The 20650-nt window shown below is 43.2% G+C and overlaps 1 protein-coding gene across 3 annotated transcripts in view; it reads left to right on the top strand.

The window, feature by feature from the left end:
• Positions 1-20650, top strand: part of tjp2b (tight junction protein 2b (zona occludens 2)) — a 266330-nt gene that overhangs the window by 66325 nt on the left and 179355 nt on the right. The window contains exons 1-2 of one of the 3 annotated variants that reach the window (XM_030417300.1): positions 4673-4760; positions 17233-17350. The exons of 1 other annotated variant lie outside the window; for it this stretch is intronic. In XM_030417300.1, the coding sequence (XP_030273160.1) occupies positions 4717-4760; positions 17233-17350 (162 nt within the window). In that variant the 5' untranslated portion in view covers positions 4673-4716. Of the gene's footprint in view, positions 1-4672; positions 4761-17232; positions 17351-20650 lie in introns of those variants that run through there. One more of the 3 variants, XM_030417306.1, reaches the window with a different exon arrangement.

Here is a 20650-nt window from a genome sequence, read left to right as displayed (position 1 = left end):
AATAATGACCATGAAAAGAGTCAATTTGCTGGGGCTTTGACGCTCAAACAAACATTATCTATATCTTTACTATGGCTTTTTCACGATATCATTTTTTTTTTGCAAAAGCATATTGTTGGGCCCCAGTGCATCAAATGACGTTGTAATTACAGGATTAAAAAAAAAGTCTTATGATGCTAGGAACTTAACCCCACAGGAAAAATGATCCTGTTTATTTTATTGTCCATGTAGAATTTAGTGCTCAAATTTGGTGATTTTGTACTTGTACTTGTTCTTGTTCTTGTTTCTTGTTTTAAGAAACTCCTCCCACAGCTTTACCCCTTCAGTCTTTGTCAGGTCAATTTTGACACCTTTCTGAAAAAAAGTTATCAAAGGCTTGGGTTTTCATCAAAGGATGTGGTTGTGGCAGTAGCCTTGGCCATGGCGTTGTGCAAGTTGATGATTCACCATGAAACAGGATGTTGTTGTCATTTCTCTATACATGATCAAATCTGCCCCAAACTTCACATGTTGATTGATATGCCAACATTTGGTTACAGTCATAGCACCACTTAGAGGCAAAAGTAAATTCCTTTTTTATAGTTCTTACAACAGATCCTGTGTCTAGTTTACCTTAAAGGTATGAGGTGCACACATCACTCCTACATCTACTAAAAAGTCTCTTGGTACCACTGTCTCAACCCAGCAGCAAGTCATCCATTTACATTTTTTCCACTCATCTTTAGGGATTTGCAAATATTGTATTAGAATGAACTACTTCTACAGCTTTAAGGCCAAGGTCATATTGGAATTGTTTTGATTATTATCTATGCAAATATATAGTTATTTTGAGGGCTTTAACTTGCTCAAAAACTCATGAAACTTATTCACAAAATTTTAATCATCTTGGTAATGTATTTTAAGGATTTTTGCACTTGTTATAGCTACTTTAACAGACTCGTCCTACAGCTTTAACCCGACTGACTTTACATTTTGTCAGGGTAATCTTAAGTGATGAATTTGTCCTGGTCTGTTGACCAAAGCTGCCTCAAACATAGTAGGAGAACACATAAGACCTTGATGATGCTGTTTTGTGAATATTTGGAGTTTTCGTTAAGGGGCCTGGCCAATGCTGATATGGCATCACGAAAAAGGAAATTGCTGTAACTCCACTGCACATGGTCAGCCCCAAACATAAAGTCAGTATTATTTTAAAGCTATAGGTCACCAAGTGGCAACAGAAAATACATATTTTCTCCACTTCTTACAACAGTGGCTGGTTTAAGCTACATGCATAAAATTAAGCGCACAAATCCATCTACCTCAAGTCCACCATTTCGAATTTTGTGCTCACTTTTTCTGATGTACACGTGTTGTTCCTGAAGTGTTTACCTGATGGATTTTGTCAGGTTGATTTTAACACCTTTGACATGAAAAGTTATTAAAAGCTTGAGTTACCATTGAGGGCCATCGCAGGGCAGTGAAGGTAAATGATAAGTTACAAGAACTTTACTATACCTGATTGGCTGTATCGATGGATGTATTGATCCATAAAAGAAGTTGGTGTCCTGACTTCTTTGGAGCAAAGTCATCAAACTTTTTAACTGTTTTTATTTATTTTATTTAAAAAAAAGAATTATAAACATTTTTATGGTGATTCTACACATGCAGTTTTCATGTCCCAGTGACCACTGAACGCAAAGTTATGGCTCTCTCCCCATTCATTTAGACTTTAGACTTGTTAGCCCAAACAAGCCTGGGGGCATTGCCAAGTTGGCTGCCAGGTGACAAGACTTGCCTCAAAGGACCTTAGTATTAGTTAACACAATACAGAGACAACAATCTCCTTTTTCTCTCTGTATTCTTCAGCTTCTTCCTTTCCCCCCTCTCGTCTGATGTTGTACAGCTTCCAACAAGGTCTTTATCTTTTTTTATTTTTCTCACCCTCCTCTGTCCTGCACATGCTCTCAGAGTCAGAGAGAGGTGTGTGTGTGTGTGTGTGTGTGTGTGTGTGTGTGTGTGAGCAGAGGCCAGATGGATGAGGTGATGTCGTGTTATAGTACACTCTACAACGCCACTCCCACTGTGATACAGCACGTGCCCCCTCCCTCTCAGGCACACACACAGACTTACATAACCCAAACAGTGCAGTGCAGATGTGCCCTTATTTACAGTTTGATCTATTTTGAGGTAAAAGTGAAATGTTCTCCTAACTGCAGATGATTAGACTGCACAGCTGTCATCATTTGAAAGCTTTAACTTTTCAACTCAATTTGTTTTTCATTCTTTTACTCTCTCATTGCTATTTTTGGTATCTCAGGAGACTATTTTTTGTTAGAGGCTCAAAGGGTGACACAATTATAAGACAGCCATTTCTTACAGCTTTCCAAAAATAGTTTGGGCAGCAGCAGATGAAGAAACTGAGACAGAGAGATTCAATATTCTCTCAAGTTCTCTCTCCCTGCTCAGACGCACTGCAGTAGTCTCTCCTTCTCTCCTTCTTCCTCTCCACTTTTCTATTCAGCCTCCTCAGCAGGTTGCCACTATCCCATAAGCATAATCCTTCTCTCTTTCTCTCTCTCTCTCTCACACACACACACACACACACACACACACACACACACACACACACACTGACACTGACCTTGAAAAGATAGCAGCAGCACGGGCTGGAGGCAGAAGTTGCTCTTTGACCCTTAATCACTGTTTCATGATCAGATTGAGCAGTATTTACCATCAGCAGTATAATTACAAGGTCCGATCTGAAGCATAGTGTAGTGTATTATTGCACCGTCTGTAACAGACCCTCTGCAGCAGATCTAGTTGGTAGAGACTGGAAACTGACCCAGCTTTGTCTTTCATTAGAAACCAAAATGGCACTCAATAGAGCAGATGCATCTGCCAAAGCCCAACAGTGTCCTTCCATTCAACAAAGCCTAATCCAATGTCAAACTTAATACCTGTATCATTCTAAAGACACCCATCACCTTTAAACCATGATTTAAGCTAATTTAAACAGACAACCACTTGAACAACAAACCAATGCAGACGGAACGATAGTCTCTGTTGTGATGTCGATAGATATTAGGTTGAGAAAAAGAGAAACAATGTAAAGGTTGAGCTGAAATTATAAATGCCTACTAAATCATTTAAGATCTCATACACGGTCACATTATGCATATTCTGTATTTAATAATATATGCCCCATTTTTTTTAAAATGTGTTTATTTTCATTTTTATATCAAAATCCAGTCATGTCTTCTCCCTGTAAAGCAAACTGTGATGTGTGTTTGTCTAAGTTTGAACCAACAAATTTAAACTAATAATATCATGCCATCCACTCATCAGTGAATAAAGTTATAAGTGATCACTGCCGGTGTCAGGACTAAAAACAAATTCCATGACCAACTGCGGGCTGTTTGATAACAGAGAATCCTGTACCAAGATGGTTTATGGAGTTTAGTCAGCAGTTCTTTTAGCTGACTAATGTTACGCTAGGAGCTAAACCTGTGAAGAGACCTACCTTGATACTGTAATCACTGTCAGCAAACTGGCAGCCGTTGTTTGCAGCCATGTTCGGCTGAACTTCTTATCACTTAATAGGCCAGGTTCACTGGGAGCACACAGTCAGTCAGTAATTCACATTCTGCACTCACTCTTGGCTATTGGCTATACATAAACAAACAACAGTTCATATGCTCGACCAGTCTCTCCCTATCTGACTGCTTAATCAGGAAACACGTAAACAATGCTGAGCTGAACACTCCGCCTTCTGTTTCATGGGGACTTTACATGATGAAAGTGAGAAAAATTTCTTGGATCTGTCCTCTACCTGGATCTGTACTAAAAGTTCTGGGCTGAGACCCAGCCTCCATCCAAGTTCCATGGCAATCTGTTTTTGCGTAATCTGACCTATCTTGGCAGGGTAGTGACAGTGCACTTTTGGCTGTTAGTATATAAGAAATTGACATATTTTCTTTGTTAGGAGACAGTAATGAAATATATACGCTGTCCAACAGCAATCAAGCAGCAACTTCAGGGAAATACTCAAATAACAAATAGGGAAATGTCACCAATGGCAAGGCAAAACTGTTTTCCTTGGAATTAATTAGTCTGTCTATATTGTCTGGAGCTGCTATTTATAGATATTAGGTTTTATGGGTTGGCATTATTTTATTTTAGGTTTTCCAGCAGTGTCCAGTATCTTTGTTTGACGTATTGCATTATGGGACAAAAGAGCTCATCAACACTTAACAAAGGAGTCATTCAAATTCCTAATCAAGTCATTGTTCCAGTATGAATGGACTATGCACCAAAAAGGAAATTTGCCCAACTGTATAGTATGTACACAATTTCGACTAATAGAAACTAGGCTGAATAATCAACTAAAGCCCACATATTTGAATGCACTGAAAATCCACATCACACAGGCCAGTTACAGTAGGCTAGCATCAATAACTCGAGAAGGGTCATTTTGACCTCCTTCAAATGTGCAGCATTGTAATGAATCAAACACTACAATGCTGCTGGTACATGACTTTTCTTAAAAGGGTCAGTATTTCCATTCGAAATGTTTTGTGTATAAATAACACGAAAGGCTATTTCAGCCACAGGTAGTCATACTGACTGTAAAGATTGTCTGCGGATGCATCCTGGTTGTTTGACAACTATCATTGTCTATTGTCAGAGAACAACCACTTTCATCGGAGAGGGATCAGCGAGATTCATTCGCGGTTGATGCAGGTCCGCTCGACTCCGCTGCCCCAGCATTTACTACTTCTGTAAGTTTATATACCTGTATTGACTTTTTGAAAGATATCCTCACACAATATATGCACTTCTCTCTGAATTGGGTATTTATAACAAATTATTAAGTTTGAAATCTAGCGATCAAAATGACCACTCTAGCAGTTCCATTAGTTTTGTGATTCTGGCCCTTCTTGTGTTAAATCAGCTTCAACCTAGACGGCAGCAGGAGAGTCAGTCACATGGTGGTCAAAGATGGTCTTCACTGAGGCAGACAAAACCTGGACTGGTTCTGGTGGAATCAGGTCTTTTTCTTGTACATCTACCACTAAATGTTCTAAACTATTTATTCAGCAACTGTTTATTGTAACGTTGCAAGTTATATTTTGTAAATGTTTATTATGCACTGTAGAGTATATAAACATTATTTGGATGGCAATTATAAAGTTACAACTGATGCTATAAACCTTTATAATTGCTTAATAAATTGTTTATATAGTATTTTACTGTTTGTTAAAGGGACAGTGTGTAAGGATTTAAGTAACTTATTAACTTAACCCTTGTGCCCTCCTCGGGCATTTTTGTACATTTTTCTCAACTTTTTTTTTTGATTTAGCGATCATTTTGGCTGTGTTACAGCTTGTGGCATGGATTTTTGTAGGAACTCTTCTTTTTAGTCAAATTTTTGAAATCCAGTGTCTTTTACTCTTACATGTCTTTTATTTTCCTGTAATGCATTTTGCACCCTCTAACCACCTTCGTGGCAAAAATGTACACACACAAAATCTGCCATAAAATACTCATACATTGATATTTTTTTCTGCTTTTTTTTTTGCTTGAATCCCTTAACCAACTTGTTCCCTGATCAAAATGATCAAATATTCAATAATTTTCAGGATTTTAACCCTTTAAATGCCAGTTTTATTATTTGAATTACTAATTATTTATTTAAAAAAAACCACAAAAAATGTATTATTTTCCATATAATAAGTAGTAGGCTGATGGGGCTTTAGTGGTGATTAGAGTCTTTGATACATCAAAGATTACCAACAAAATTGATTTGATTGCATTAGTATATTTTATGTAGTAACAGATACTCCCTCTTACCACCTTCGTGGCAAAAAATGCCCCATTGACTTCCATTAAAACCACATTTTTTAATCTCACTACCATTACAATATAAAACCATGAATTCTGTAATGTCAGTATGCCATTTTGAAGAAAACTAGTGATATTTGACATTTTTGATGTATTTCACCAGATTCGACCATTTTCCCATTGTAGCCCGATGCATGAAATTCTTGTATTTTTGCCAGTTATATTATGGAGCCGGGTGACTACCAGGGCCCTGTGTGTGTGTGTGTGTGTGTGTGTGTGTGTGCATGTGTGTGTGTGTGTGTGTGTGTGTGTGTGTGTGTGTGTGTGTGTGTGTGTGTGTGTGTGTGTGTCTTTCTGTGTGTGTGTGTGAGAGAGAAAGTGAGAGAGAGTGAGAGTGAGTGTGTGTGTGTGTGTGGTGTGGTGTGTGTGGGTGTGTGTGTGTGTGTGTGTGAGAATCTGTAAGCATGCACTGATCACTTCAGCGGTGAAAAAAGGTCATCTTTTGAGGAATCTGTTTCATGTGTCTTTGAAAAGGTGCTTGAGTGAAAACATGCTTTGCTGTTCTCAAAAACAAAGCAAAAACAACGGTTAGTGTGTTTATGCACCTGGCTGCTTTCACAGCCAAAGATAAACATGCAACTTGTCTGAGGGGTCATTTCATCAGTGAGCAGAGAGGATGCAAAAATGAAAAGGCATTTCAGAAGAGAAGAGGCATTAGAAATGGTCATGCAGCCTTTATCTGACAGCGAGCTGCAGGGTTCATCAGGGGAAACCACGATCTTCGAGGGGGAGTCTGACACAGAAGGCTCACTGGAGTCTTCCACGTCTGTGAGTGCCTCTGACCCATCCTCTGAGAGTGAAGCGGGCACTGAGGATCCTGTCCATCCTAAAAGTCAGTGGACGGGCAAGTGTGGTCTCCATCTCATGCTGAGACTCTGTGCTACATGCAGGCACCCACCGGCATGGTGCCAGGGCCCATGGGAGATGCAATATCAAGAATCCATAATGTAGCATCATCTTTTGACCTTTTCTTCACTCCTGACCTGATCCAGCTCATTTTGCAAATGACAAACTTATACGGGAGGCATTCAGTGTCAGGATGGAGTGACGTGGATGCCCAAGAGATTCGGGCATACATGGGACTTCTCATCCTGACAGCGCCATTGACCAGCTCCACTAGAAGGAGAGGTGTGTGCTGGTTGTGCAGAGGCCTGAAAAATAGGTCTTCCACCACCAAGTGTGCATTTGTAGGGAACACTATGTCACATGCTGCAGGACCACACACACACACACACACTTTGAAACCTCCTTTCTGTCCAGAAGAAGAAGAAGAAACAATAACTTTGATATTTCAACAGCAGCTGTAAACTTTTATTTCATTTAACCCTCAGATTACACACACACACACACACACACACACACACACACACACACACACACAAGCACACACACACACACAAGCACACACACACACACAAACACACACACACACACACACACACACACTATCCATTATCCACTATCGTATATTCAATGCCTGGATATTTCTGTTTATATTTCATATTTTGTTCATATTTCATATGTTCTATTTTGTTTTTTGTTGTCTAAATTTCCAAAGTTGTTGCAGTTTCCACAATAAGAGTTCACACTGATGCATCAGATGTTGATTTAAAAACATTTCACACACACACACACACACACACACACACACACACTGGGCCCTGGAAGTCACCTGGCTCCATAATATAACTGGCAAAAATACAAGAATTTCATGCATCGGCCTACAATGGGAAAATGGTTCAATCTGGTGAAATACATCAAAAATGTCAAATATAACTACTTTTCTTCAAAATGGCATGCTGACATTACAGAATGCATGGTTTTATACTGTAATGGTAGTGAGATTAAAAAATGTGGTTTTAATGGAAGTCAATGGGGCATTTTTGGCCAGGAAGGTGGTTAGAGGGAGTATTTGTTACTTCATAAAATATACTAATGCAATCAAATCAATTTTATTGGTAATCTTTGATATATCAAAGACTCTAATCACCACCAAAGCCCCATCAGCCTACTACTTATTATATGAAAAATAATACATTTTTTGTGGGTTTTTTTATAGATAATTATAATATAACTGGCATTTAAAGGGTTAAAATCCTGAAAATTAATGAATATTTGATTATTTTGATCAGGGAACAAGTTGATTAAGAGATTCAAGCAAAAAAAGCAGAAAAAAATATTGATGTATGAGGATTTTATGGCAGATTTTGTGTGTGTACATTTTTGCCACGAAGGTGGTTAGAGGGAGTATTTGTTACTACATAAAAAATACTGATGCAATCAAATCAATTTTGTTGGTAATCTTTGACATATCCAAGACTCTAATCACCACCAAAGCACCATAAGGCTACTACTTATTATATAGAAAATAATACATTTTTTGTGGTTTTTTTTTTTTAAATATAATTGATTATTCAAATAATCAAACTGGCATTTAGAGGGTTAAAATCCTGAAAATTATTAAATATTTAATCATTTTGATCAGAGAACAAGTTGGTTAAGGGATTCAAGCAAAAAAAAAAGCAGAGAAAATATTGATGTATGTGTATTTTATGGCAGATTTTGTGCGTGTACATTTTTGCCACGAAGGTGGTTAGAGGAAGTTTTTTTAAGGAGGGCACAAGGGTTAAATCAACGTATTCGTTCATAAGTAAGTCCTCATTGGTGTACAATTACCTCTGCCAACAATCTGACTTATCCTCCTGAGGGAAGAATTACCTATCTGAATATACATAGCACGGGCAAGTTCTATGGAGGCCGCCATGTCTTTCCGGTTTTAAAAAAACTATGGACTGCCAAGCGGGACACAAAGCACTACGTGGTACTACGTAGTAAGGCTAAGCGCGTTTTCGCTCAGAGCTAGCTTGACTGCGGAACTGAGAGGAAGCTCAGCGAGTTTTATATTTTTTTATAGCCTTAATAACTAACTACATCTTTACCTTATTACTTGAATCAGTAGAAATACTCGACGCTGTTGGGAAAGAGTCCATATTTTGAAAATGAGTTTCTTGTCCGTCAAGGCCACCGTAGCTTCTGGAACGTCTCCAACGTCTTCAGAACGGGAGGGGTGAGCAAAAGAGTGTTGCAATGTAGAACCTCACAGCTAGATGGCACTAAATACTTGATATATTACACACTGTCCCTTTAACAGTTAAATAACTATGATACCTCAGGTTATCTAGTTATAGATATATTATTTATTAATGATAATTATGATAAAGTCTTGCCATGCTTTTTCTATTGGGGTCTACCATTGTCTTTGGTTGCTCCCTCAACCCAAACAGATATCCGTCTTGCCACATGTCAGAGTTGTCATCTCTGCAACGATGACTTCCTTCAATTCTATGAGCCAAGATTTTGAATGCAGGGAATAGTCGTGGACAGTTTCATGAAATCCCAAGCTCAATTCCCAGATCATGCACACCAAATGTTGTGGTTCAATGGATCTGCCCATTGGCCTTCCCTGCCAGCTGATCCAATCAGCTGTGTTCCTTTCATCACCTAATCCCTTCTTTTCTATGCATCTTTTGCTTTACGCAAGCCTTCTACCCACAATTTAGCCTCAACGTAGACCTCATTGTTTGCAACATGTTGCATCCATCTCATACTTGAAAGTGATTTAGATATACCGAAATGAGACCCTATTCACCTGGTGTTTCCATTATTCTTGTGATCCTGTGCCTTTTGTAAGTCCTGGTTAGCCTCAGCTGAGCTTTATTTATGGCTGAGTTGGCTGTCTGTTCACATACACTAACAAGTGGTGCATTTATGTTTCTCTGGGCGTTCTGATTCCTTTTGTTCTTTCTTTAGGACACATTGTCCTCCCTCTCTTTCTGGAATCTTATCTAATTTTCTTTCTATTGATACCACTTCTTTGATTATTATCATTATTTCGCATCTCTGTTGTATGTACAATGGTGTGGATGCTGCTGTCTCTGTCTGTCTCTCTTTCTTTCTGTCCCCCCCACCCCCCTCATGTCATGTCTGATTCAAAGTGACAGACACGACAGATATAAAGGAATGATGTGTCTGTGGGTGTGGGTTTGCAGTTACTATTATTAATGTTGTTTTCAGTTTGACGAAATGAAGTTGTTGCTTTCAGTCAGTCTAACATGGGTGCATGTTATAATTCACTCTTCAAGTCAGTAAGAAAGTTTCACAAATTGTAGGAGTTGGTTCATGGAGACAAACAATTGCTGGAGATAATTATCCTGTTAGGTGCATTTAAATTGCGGCAAAAAAAGTCCTTTATGTCTGTGAGAGATGAATACTGTACTATCATTCACTGTCTATTACCATCTCAACAAGAGTTGTGCCCTCTGCAGCATGACACTCTCCTCTCTTCTTCCTTTTCTCCCCTAATAGAACAGAAGAGGGAATTCAGACCTTGTATTACCATCCGCCCTGACTGTTCTTAGTGGACAGCTGTAGGCCTGTAAATTCATACCTGGGGTGAACATGTGTCTCAACATGTGTCTCCAGTGATTACTTCTGATTGAATCTCACTTTCCCGCTCTATATGCAAATAAACATGTACATCAGTGGAACAAGCAGACACCAGGTTTAATGCACCAATAAAGTGATAACAACTAGGCCCAAAAAGTAGTACATTTGTTGTAGACATTTTACAAAGTTCCTCCTAACTCAACAACCCTTAGTTGAGTGGGGATAATACAGTGACTAGTTCAGTGGTTGATTAAAATAGACAGTGCATTCCCTCCCGTGGGCTCACCACTCGCGGGAGGGTTCAGAAGGGGCCGGTGCAGAGGGATATGGGTGGCGGTCGTGGGCGGGGGCCCCGGCGGCCCGGTCCCCGGATGGTGACTCTAGCCATGGGGACATGGAATGTCACCTCACTGGGGGGGAAAGAGCCTGAGCTGGTGCGGGAGGTTGAGCGGTACCGGCTAGAAATAGTCGGGCTCACCTCCACGCACAGCCTGGGCTCTGGAACCCAACTCCTTGAGAGAGGCTGGACTCTCTTCTACTCTGGAGTTGCCCGCGGCGAGAGGCGGCGAGCTGGTGTGGGCTTGCTTATAGCCCCCCAGCTCAGCCACCATGTGTTGGAGTTCTCCCCGGTGAACGAGAGGGTCGTTTCCCTGCGCCTTCGGGTCGGGGATAGGACTCTCACCGTTGTCTCGGCTTATGGGCCGAACAGCGGTGCAGAGTACCCGGCCTTCTTGGAGTCCCTGGGAGGGGTACTGGAGAGTGCTCCAACCGGGGACTCCGTCGTTCTCCTGGGGGACTTCAACGCCCACGTGGGCGATGACAGTGTTACCTGGAGGGGTGTGATTGGGAGGAACGGCCTCCCCGATCTGAACCCGAGTGGTGTTTTGTTGCTGGACTTCTGTGCTAGTCACAGTTTGTCCATAACAAACACCATGTTCAAGCATAAGGGTGTCCATTTGTGCACGTGGCACCAGGACACCCTAGGCCGGAGATCAATGATCGACTTTGTGGTCGTGTCATCTGACCTCCGGCCGTATGTCTTGGACACTCGGGTGAAGAGAGGGGCTGAGCTGTCAACTGATCACCACCTGGTGGTGAGTTGGATCCGCTGGCGGGGGAGGAAGCTGGACAGACCTGGCAGACCCAAACGTATCGTGAGGGTCTGCTGGGAACGTCTGGCAGAACCCTCTGCCAGGGAGATCTTTAACTCCCACCTCCGGGAGAGCTTTGACCAGATCCCGAGGGAGGCTGGGGACATTGAGTCCGAATGGACCATGTTCTCCACCTCCATTGTTGACGCGGCTGTCCGGAGCTGTGGCCGTAAGGTCTCCGGTGCCTGTCGCGGCGGCAATCCCCGAACCCGGTGATGGACCCCGGAAGTAAGGGTTGCTGTCAAGCTGAAGAAGGAGTCCTACCGGGCCTGGCTGGCCCGGGGGACTCCTGAGGCAGCTGACGGGTACCGGCAGGCCAAGCGTGCGGCAGCACAGGCAGTCTCGGAAGCAAAGACTCGGGTCTGGGAAGAGTTCGGGGAGGCCATGGAGGAGGACTACCGGTCGGCCTCGAAGAAATTCTGGCAAACCATCCGGCGCCTCAGGAGGGGGAAGCAGTCCTCCACCAACACTGTTTACAGTGGAGGTGGGGAGCTGTTGACCTCGACTGGGGACATCGTCGGGCGGTGGAAGGAATACTTCGAGGATCTCCTCAATCCCGCTGACACGCCTTCCATAGAGGAAGCAGAGGCTGGGGACTCAGAGGTTGACCCATCCATCACCCAAGCCGAAGTCACTGAGGTAGTCCGTAAGCTCCTCAGTGGCAAAGCACCGGGGGTGGATGAGATCCGCCCTGAGTACCTCAAGTCTCTGGATGTTGTGGGGCTGTCTTGGCTGACACGTCTCTGCAGCATCGCGTGGCAGTCGGGGACAGTGCCTCTGGACTGGCAGACCGGGGTGGTGGTCCCCCTATTTAAAAAGGGGGACCGGAGGGTGTGTTCCAACTATCGGGGGATCACACTCCTCAGCCTCCCCGGGAAAGTCTATTCCAGGGTACTGGAGAGGAGAATTCGGCCGATAGTCGAACCTCGGATCCAGGAGGAACAATGCGGTTTCCGTCCTGGCCATGGAACACTGGACCAGCTCTATACCCTCCGCAGGGTGCTCGAGGGCTCATGGGAGTTTGCCCAACCAGTCCACATGTGTTTTGTGGACTTGGAGAAGGCATTCGACCGTGTCCCTCGTGGCATACTGTGGGGGGTGCTCCGGGAGTACGGGGTCGGGGGCCCTCTGTTAAGGGCCGTACGGTCCCTGTACTGCCGGAGTAGGAGCTTGGTTCGCATTGCCGGCAGTAAGTCAGACCTGTTCCCAGTACATGTTGGACTCCGGCAGGGCTGCCCTTTGTCACCGGTTCTGTTCATTACTTTTATGGACAGAATTTCTAGGCGCAGCCACGGGCCGGAGGGGATCTGGTTCGGGAGCCAATGGATCTCATCTCTGCTTTTCGCGGATGATGTGGTCTTGTTGGCTCCTTTGAGCCGGGACCTCCAGCATGTCCTGGGGCGGTTTGTAGCCGAGTGCGAAGCGGCTGGGATGAGAATCAGCACCTCCAAATCCGAGGCCATGGTTCTCGACCGGAAAAAGGTGGCCTGCTCCCTCCAGGTGGGAGGAGAGTTCCTGCCTCAAGTGGAGGAGTTTAAGTATCTTGGGGTCTTGTTCACGAGTGAGGGAAGGATGGAGCGTGAGATTGACAGACGGATCGGTGCAGCGGCCGCAGTAATGCGGTCTTTGTATCGGTCCGTCGTGGTGAAGAGAGAGCTGAGCCGAAAGGCGAAGCTCTTGATTTACCAGTCAATCTACGTTCCGACCCTCACCTATGGCCATGAACTTTGGGTCATGACCGAAAGAATAAGATCCCGGATACAAGCGGCCGAAATGAGTTTCCTCCGCAGGGTGGCAGGGCGCTCCCTTAGAGATAGGGTGAAGAGCTCTGTCACCCGGGAGGAGCTCAGAGTAGAGCCGCTGCTCCTCCACATCGAGAGGAGCCAGCTGAGGTGGCTCGGGCATCTGTTTCGGATGCCCCCGGGACGCCTCCCTCGGGAGGTGTTCCTGGGAGGAGACCCCGAGGAAGACCCAGGACACGCTGGTGTGACTATGTCGCCCAGCTGGCCTGGGAACGCCTTGGGGTCCTCCCGGAAGAGCTGGAGGCAGTATCCGGGGAGAGGGAAGTCTGGGTGTCCCTGCTCAGGCAGCTGCCCCCGCGACCCGGCCCCGGATAAGCGGATGAAAATGGATGGATGGAGTGCATTCACAAACCTCCTCTGATAACACTGGCTGATTAAGAGAGGCCAAACAGGTCATTTACGTCACAGTGAATAACATGGAAATCAGACAGCGTGTCATTCTGCCATCAGTTGGCTCATATCTACTCACTGGCCTCTTCATTAGGGAATACCTGTGCAATGTAATGCAACCCAATACAACAAGTACTGCCATGAATTTTGCTTTCATGAAGCTTAGAAAGAGTTTTTGTAGGCATGGTCAGAATGGTACTAATTCTATTTTATGTTCATTACCAAGTTCATCTAAGGTGATGGTGTTGCACTGGATGTTATTGAAGGGTGGCATAACCCTCTCATGTTATGAATGGAATCACCATTCAATTTACTGCAGTTCAACACCACTGCATACTGCAATCTCAAAATAAACATGTTGTTAATAAGAAACCTAAAATTATTTGTAAAGACAGCATTTATGGCAGAGCCGTTATGATAGATTTTATTACACTGGACAGGTGTACCTAATGAACTGGGCAGTGTATTCCATACATATATATCGTGGAGTACACAACAAAATTTAAAAAAAAGACAAAAATTGTTCAAATAAAATAAATTGGGCAGTCTTGGATGGCAGCTAATGACAATGTATCAGTGAATGCCAGAAATCAGAATCAGGAATCAGAAAGAGATTTATTGTCAAGATGAATTTTATACCAACGAGGAATTTCTCTTGGTAAATAAGGTGCATACACTAAAGACAGGACAAATTCCTCGCTGGTGTAAAATATGTCAAAAGTGATATGCATGTCTTCTTGAACCTAGCAGATAATCCAGTGGAGGTGCCTCCTGCTCCCGAAAAAGGCTGGTTTATGGCACCTCCGCATTGGTTACACTTTTGAGACAAAGAAGCTACGTCCATATCTTATACAGTCAGTCTATTATAGATGTCATTGTTCCTCTTGCAAGACCCACCCTACTCTGCTTCTGATTGGCTTGCGTCTATGTTGTTTAATATGACAAACGTCTCAACAGCTTTGTGCTCCTGGTCCTCCATGCTAAATACATCCAACAAGTCCTCCTTCTCTCTTCTTTCTCTGTGAACTGGCATGATACAAATAAAGATTGATGTTTGATTTAAGTATCTAATAGGCACCTTCTCCCTGTCAAAAAAAAGCAACTAAATCTCACAAAACTTTTTGTAGCCCTGGTAGTCCACCGGACCACAAGAGGAGGGAAGATGAGTGGAACCCATGTCCACTGACAAGAATTAACTAGCTGGCATGCTATTACATAACTGTGTATTGTTAATGGGCTGTGTCTGTTTTTTTGTGGTTGTGGTTGGTTTGTTACACAAGAACGCAGCACCGGAGCTGATACAGCGGATTGTGAGCTAAACAAATTCACCAAGGGTTAAGCTGGTAAGGTTAGGTTAGGCTATCACAGTTGTGCAGCAGTGAGTTAAAAGACCACTCTGCTGAGCATAAGACGCTTTGGCAGCGAAGAGCTGCTCCATAGGTCTAGATTCCCCAACAGGAGCAGCAGGAGACTGGAAAGGAAGCAGATGAGCTTGGTGTGTTTACCAGGGAATCACACAGACCATTATTAAAGGTCCCATATAAAAAAAAACACGTTGTCTCTGGTCTCTACATATATAAGCTGGTCCTCCCTGAGCCTGCCAACTCCCAGAATGAGGAAAACAAATGATTCCTGCAAGGCCTCTGCAGCCGACCCACTGGTAAAACGGTGCTCCTACAGGCTGTTCAGAATCTGCTCCTTTCGTTACGTAACGAAAAGAGAGATTTTCATAGGCCGGCCTCCTCTGCACAGTGATAGGAGATATCAGAGAGGGGGGCGTTCATCCCCGAGGTGAAGTTCGGTGTGACCAGCAGAGAGACAGCAGTGTTCCGCAACATTGTCGCTCAGAGCTAGACATGCAAATTGCTCTGTTGTTGGTTGTATAAATCAACATCAGTGCCTATATTCTGTCCCAGCTACAGAACAACAGAAGAGACCTTGGTTGTGTTTCATTTTTAATGACAACGTGCCAGCTGCGATTCGTGTTAGTTTGTATGTGTGTGCTAACCACCTCACGTCGGACTACTTCATTAACGAGGGTCAGTACAAAGCTGGCTTTGCCTTGACACTGACCCTCGTAAAAGGATCAGTCTCTCAACCATACCGGACCAAGCAACTGCACCTGAGCCACCGAAAAGTGTCGCCGCGGTTTGATAGTATTTACAGTTGCCGACGAGTATGGTGAAGTCAGCTGGAAATCGGCTAACTAGTTAACTCCACTTTGGTCTGCTATGCAATGGCGTTTGAAGCGAGTTTGATGTTAATAATATTACTATGGAGCTTGGTTGTCACAGTAAAAAGTCTGGAAACATGTGCAGACTGGAGACAGAGACGATGCGAACAGTGTCCAAGAATTTGGAGACTGTGCTGGAGACAAACACAGCTTTCGCTAGCTGTTAGCCATTAGCTACATGGTAGTAACTGTAACAACACATATGAACAAACCAACATTATTCAGACACACTAACCATTTTGAAACGTCCTGCTGCAGCCACAGAGTCTGTATTTCTTCAGGATCCTCTCCTTCTGGGTCCGATTCTGGGTCAAACTGGTTTGGTTGAATGACAGCATGTTGGCGAGCCATAGCAATACATCCACCGTAAAACGTTAGTGCAAGCTACCACTAACGTAAGATGCATGCTCTCACTGAGAGGGGCGTGTAGCAGGCAAGGCAGGTGTTGACAGACGGAGCTCATTAACATTTAAAGCTGCAGGCACAGAAACAGCCTGCTCTGAGTAGAGCTCACTTGAGTGACTTTTAGACAGCTGAAATTCAGGACCATGGATGGGTTTGGGGCAATGCATTTCGAATACCGTGTTGTTGGACTTCTGACAGCTGTGTGAAATTGATGAAAAACAGTATAATATGGGACCTTTAAAGCTAACAAGCAGTAGCTTCTAACATCACTCTGTCCATCTTTGATCTCTACAGTTATTTTGCCTAATTCTTTATACTTTCAATCAAACGTAAACCACAAACAGTAGTCTCTACTGGGCCTCCACCTTTTCTCTAGTTTGACTAAAATGATACTGGAAAATATTACAAGCTTTAGACCATATGAAGTATATACACTTTATTATACGTCAGTGTTCTGCTGGGTATAACATGTTAAATTGTTCATTCAGGAGGCAGTATGCAGTATATACTGATCGAGTATGCTGTTGGCAGTACATTAGTATGTGATTTGGAACAGCTGTGGCGTGAAAAGTGATTTAACTACAAGCTAGCTAAAGGGTAGAAGTGCTTGACAGGAAGTCTACCGCTCATCTCTGGATCTGTATCTGACTTGGCAAAAAAGGTGAATAGATTTATTGATTTACTGTTCCTTTAATATAACTTTGTATGTGGGGATTTAGCTGCTGCAAGGTGTGTATCTATCCTCCTGTGTGTCCTTGTCCTAATATGTGCGTGCTTGTGTGCATGCATGCTTGCATGTGTGTGTGTGTGTGTGTGTGTGTGTGTGTGTGTGTGTGTGTGTGTGTGTGAGAGAGAATGTGTGTGGGGGGGGGAGGGGAGCAGCATTAAGACAGAGAGTGCTGACCCTGGTGTTTCCTTATAGGGAGAGGTACAGCTCAGAGGTGTATGTGCTGAGGTACTTGGATGGCTTAGATACACACTGCCTGCACTCCCAGCAGCCTCAAACTCTATATGTGTGTGTGGCTCCCTTCCATCACCAGGTATTCCACCAACACACTCAAATGCCACTAATGTCACAGATATGCTGTACACTACTTAAGCTCAGTCAGATTGCCACAAAATCTCCAAAGCAGGTGATTCAACTGACCAGGCTTCGTTGTAATTGAATGCAAATACATTATTATCCATCTAGTGGGTAGAGCTAAAAGTGTGTGATATCACCACAATATAGTGGAGCTGAGTGGAACTGACGGTTCAGATAGTGAATGGGCAATTGGAGGGGAAAATTCTACTATATTTAACATCTATTCATTTGTAGTTCTCATGTATCTTTTTAATCACTGTATTTCTTGGTTAGTGTATGTTTAGGTCATTTAATTACATTTTTAGAAATCGATATTGAAAAACAAGATGAGTGGTTTGTTTGAAAGTAACCCCCCCAGTTTTTGAGTAAAACAACACTGTCATAAATACACATCCCAGGTCTGTAACAATTTGCCACATGTAATAGAGGCGCTGTCTACAAACAAATCTCTTTACATTAGAACAATGAAATGTCTTGACAACTTGTATGTTGGAGTTAACATGTTTCTATGTTTGTAACACTGTGATCCTACCCTCTCACTGAAGTTACATAGTGCAGAAATAAGTGATTGTCATGACTGTAGATCTGTTGTTCTTGTCTGGTGTTGTCTTGTGGGTTCTTGTATTTGATTTCCATGTCTTTGTATCTTGTCTTGTGTCTTGTTCTTCCATGCCCTCATGTGTCCTTTAAGTTCTCCTGTGTATTTTCCTATGTTCCCTCTGGCTCCCTCTGTCTATTGCTTTGTTCCCTCCATGTTCCCATGTGCTCCTCCCCTTCGTTATCTCACCTGTTGGTCCACCTCACCTGTTCCTCGTCTTGTCATCAGTGTCTGTGTATTTAGTCTCTGTGTTCCCTTCACTCCCTGTCTGGTCATTGTATTTGTCCATGCGCCTGCTCCTGTCTGTTCCTTGTTCCCCCATGGTATGTGTTTTTGGATTTGAGTTTTGCATTTTGCCTTTTGAGTTGAACTTTGTGCTATTTGGTTTGTACTTTGTCTCGCTGTTTTTGGTTGCTACTTTGCCTTGCTTTCATTTGCTACTTTGCCTCTTGCCCCTGTTTTGTCTGCTTCTGTTTTTCGTGTTCAGCTTTACAATAAAGCTCGCTTTTTGTTTCCCCATATCCTTGTCTCTCGTATGTAACTGCATTTGGGTCCACCTTCCCCTTTCCATAGTCTTCCCTTTAATCCCCTGCCTGACAGAACCACTTCAGTTATTAGCTCCACAGCGTATGGAACTGCCCACAACCAAGGCCTATCAAATATGTCCCTGTTGAACTCAGCTAAAACCTGTAGCGTTTCTTTTACATTTGTCTTGGTGTCAAGATTTCCCCACAGTTTCTCCTCAATGACCATGAGCTGTTTACTGAAATCTGCTGGGTCCATTTTACGTGGTCTGGTCATTCTGTCAGGCAGGGGATTAAAGGGAAGACCATGGGAAGGTGGACCCAAATGCAGTTGCATACGAGAGACAAGGATATGGGGAAACAAAAAGCGAGCTTTATTGTAAAGCTGGACACGAAAAACAGAAGCAGACAAAACGGGGGTGAGAGGCAAAGTAGCAACCAAAAACAGCAAGACAAAGTACAAAGCAAAATGCAAAACTCAAATCCAAAAACACATACCATGGGGGAACAAGGAACAGACAGGAGCAGGCACATGAACTGGAGCATGGACAAAGACAGAAGCTGACAAATGCAATGACCAGACAGGGAGTGAAGGGAACACAGAGACTAAATACAGACACTGATGACAAGACGAGGAACAGGTGAGGTGGACCAACAGGTGAGATAACGAAGGGGAGGAGCACATGGGAACATGAAGGGAACAAAGCAATAGACAGAGGGAGCCAGAGGGAACATAGGAAAATACACAGGAGAACTTAAAGGACACATGAGGGCATGGAAGAACAAGACACAAGACAAGATACAAAGACATGGAAATCAAATACAAGAACCCACAAGACAACACCAGACAAGAACAACAGATCTACAGTCATGACAGTGATAGGGGCAGAGTGTCTGAGACAGACACCATTCAGCCTATTACAAGACACTGTGCAGTCAAAATGAAGCTGTTATTTTAAGATCAAATAGTTGCTTAAAAACTAGGGCTGTCAAAGTTAACGCGTTAATGCAACATCCTTTTAACGCCGTTATTTTTTTTAACGTGCGATTAACACTCAGCATTAAAAAAAAGGAGTGCGCATTGTTTGATTTATGGCTGTCAGAGGCACCTGTAGTCTTAATCCAGAGGGTGGCAGAAGAATAAGAAAGGAAATCAGAAGAAGAAGAAGCAGGGTTGGCGTTTGGGAAAAACACGGTAGACTGAAAAGCGAAAGTGAATCGGATATCATTTGCAAGCCAAACACATGGCAGATGCAGAGAGCCCACCCCCCCTCGCCAAAAGCAGACATCACCATTGTTTTGATCCCATTTAGGGTGAGGGGATATTTTTTGAGCCTTTTACTTTCCTGCATGATTTAAAGTGTTGAATAAACATTTTCATAAAGCAAGCATATTTTCCCTTTATTTTTTTGAAAGTATTAAGAACATGAAAAAAATACATTAAAGGAGAACTTCGGTCGATTTAAACATGCAGCTTCATTGCTCAAGCTACCCTTGACTTGCCAGTACCGAAGACGCAAACAAATTTGGTCCAGCCATTACAGAGCTCGGTGAACGGAGACTTCGCATTGAACGCTAACAGCATGGGGTCAGAACTTTACACTGTGTTTTAAGCATCTTAACATGCTCCACATCTCACACCAAAAGTTATGCAACATCAGCAGACACCTTAGCACACAGCACTGTAGCGTGTATGACTCAAAATGAATAAAAAAGTAGTTAAAACAGTGTGTTTCTGCAAGGAGCTACTTACCTGTTTGTTGACATCCGTGTGTTCCGGTAGCTAGACCAAACTAGCATATCCATCGAGTGTGCACTTAACAGGCTTAACAGGCTATTGTAAGGCTCATGGCTCATGACAGGCTGTAACATGGACATCTACATTATGAACATAAACACGAAAATGCTGGATTACGTTTCCGTCTCCGCCAGTGAGGGAGTAAGTGCACGCTCGATGGATTGACTAGTTTAGTCTAGCTACCGGAAGACGCCGATGTCAACAAACAGGTAGGTAGCTCCTTGCACAAACACATTGTTTTAACTACTTTTTTATTCAGTTTGAGTCATACACGCTACAGTGCTGTGTGCTAAGGTGTCTGCTGATGTTGCATAACTTTTGGTGTGAGATGTGGAG

The sequence above is a fragment of the Sparus aurata genome, chromosome 5 (assembly GCF_900880675.1).
Source record: "Sparus aurata chromosome 5, fSpaAur1.1, whole genome shotgun sequence".
In the NCBI taxonomy this organism is placed as follows: Eukaryota; Metazoa; Chordata; class Actinopteri; order Spariformes; family Sparidae; genus Sparus; species Sparus aurata.
The sequence above is the reverse complement of the archived record's forward strand: the minus strand, read 5'-3'. Positions and strand labels throughout refer to the sequence as shown.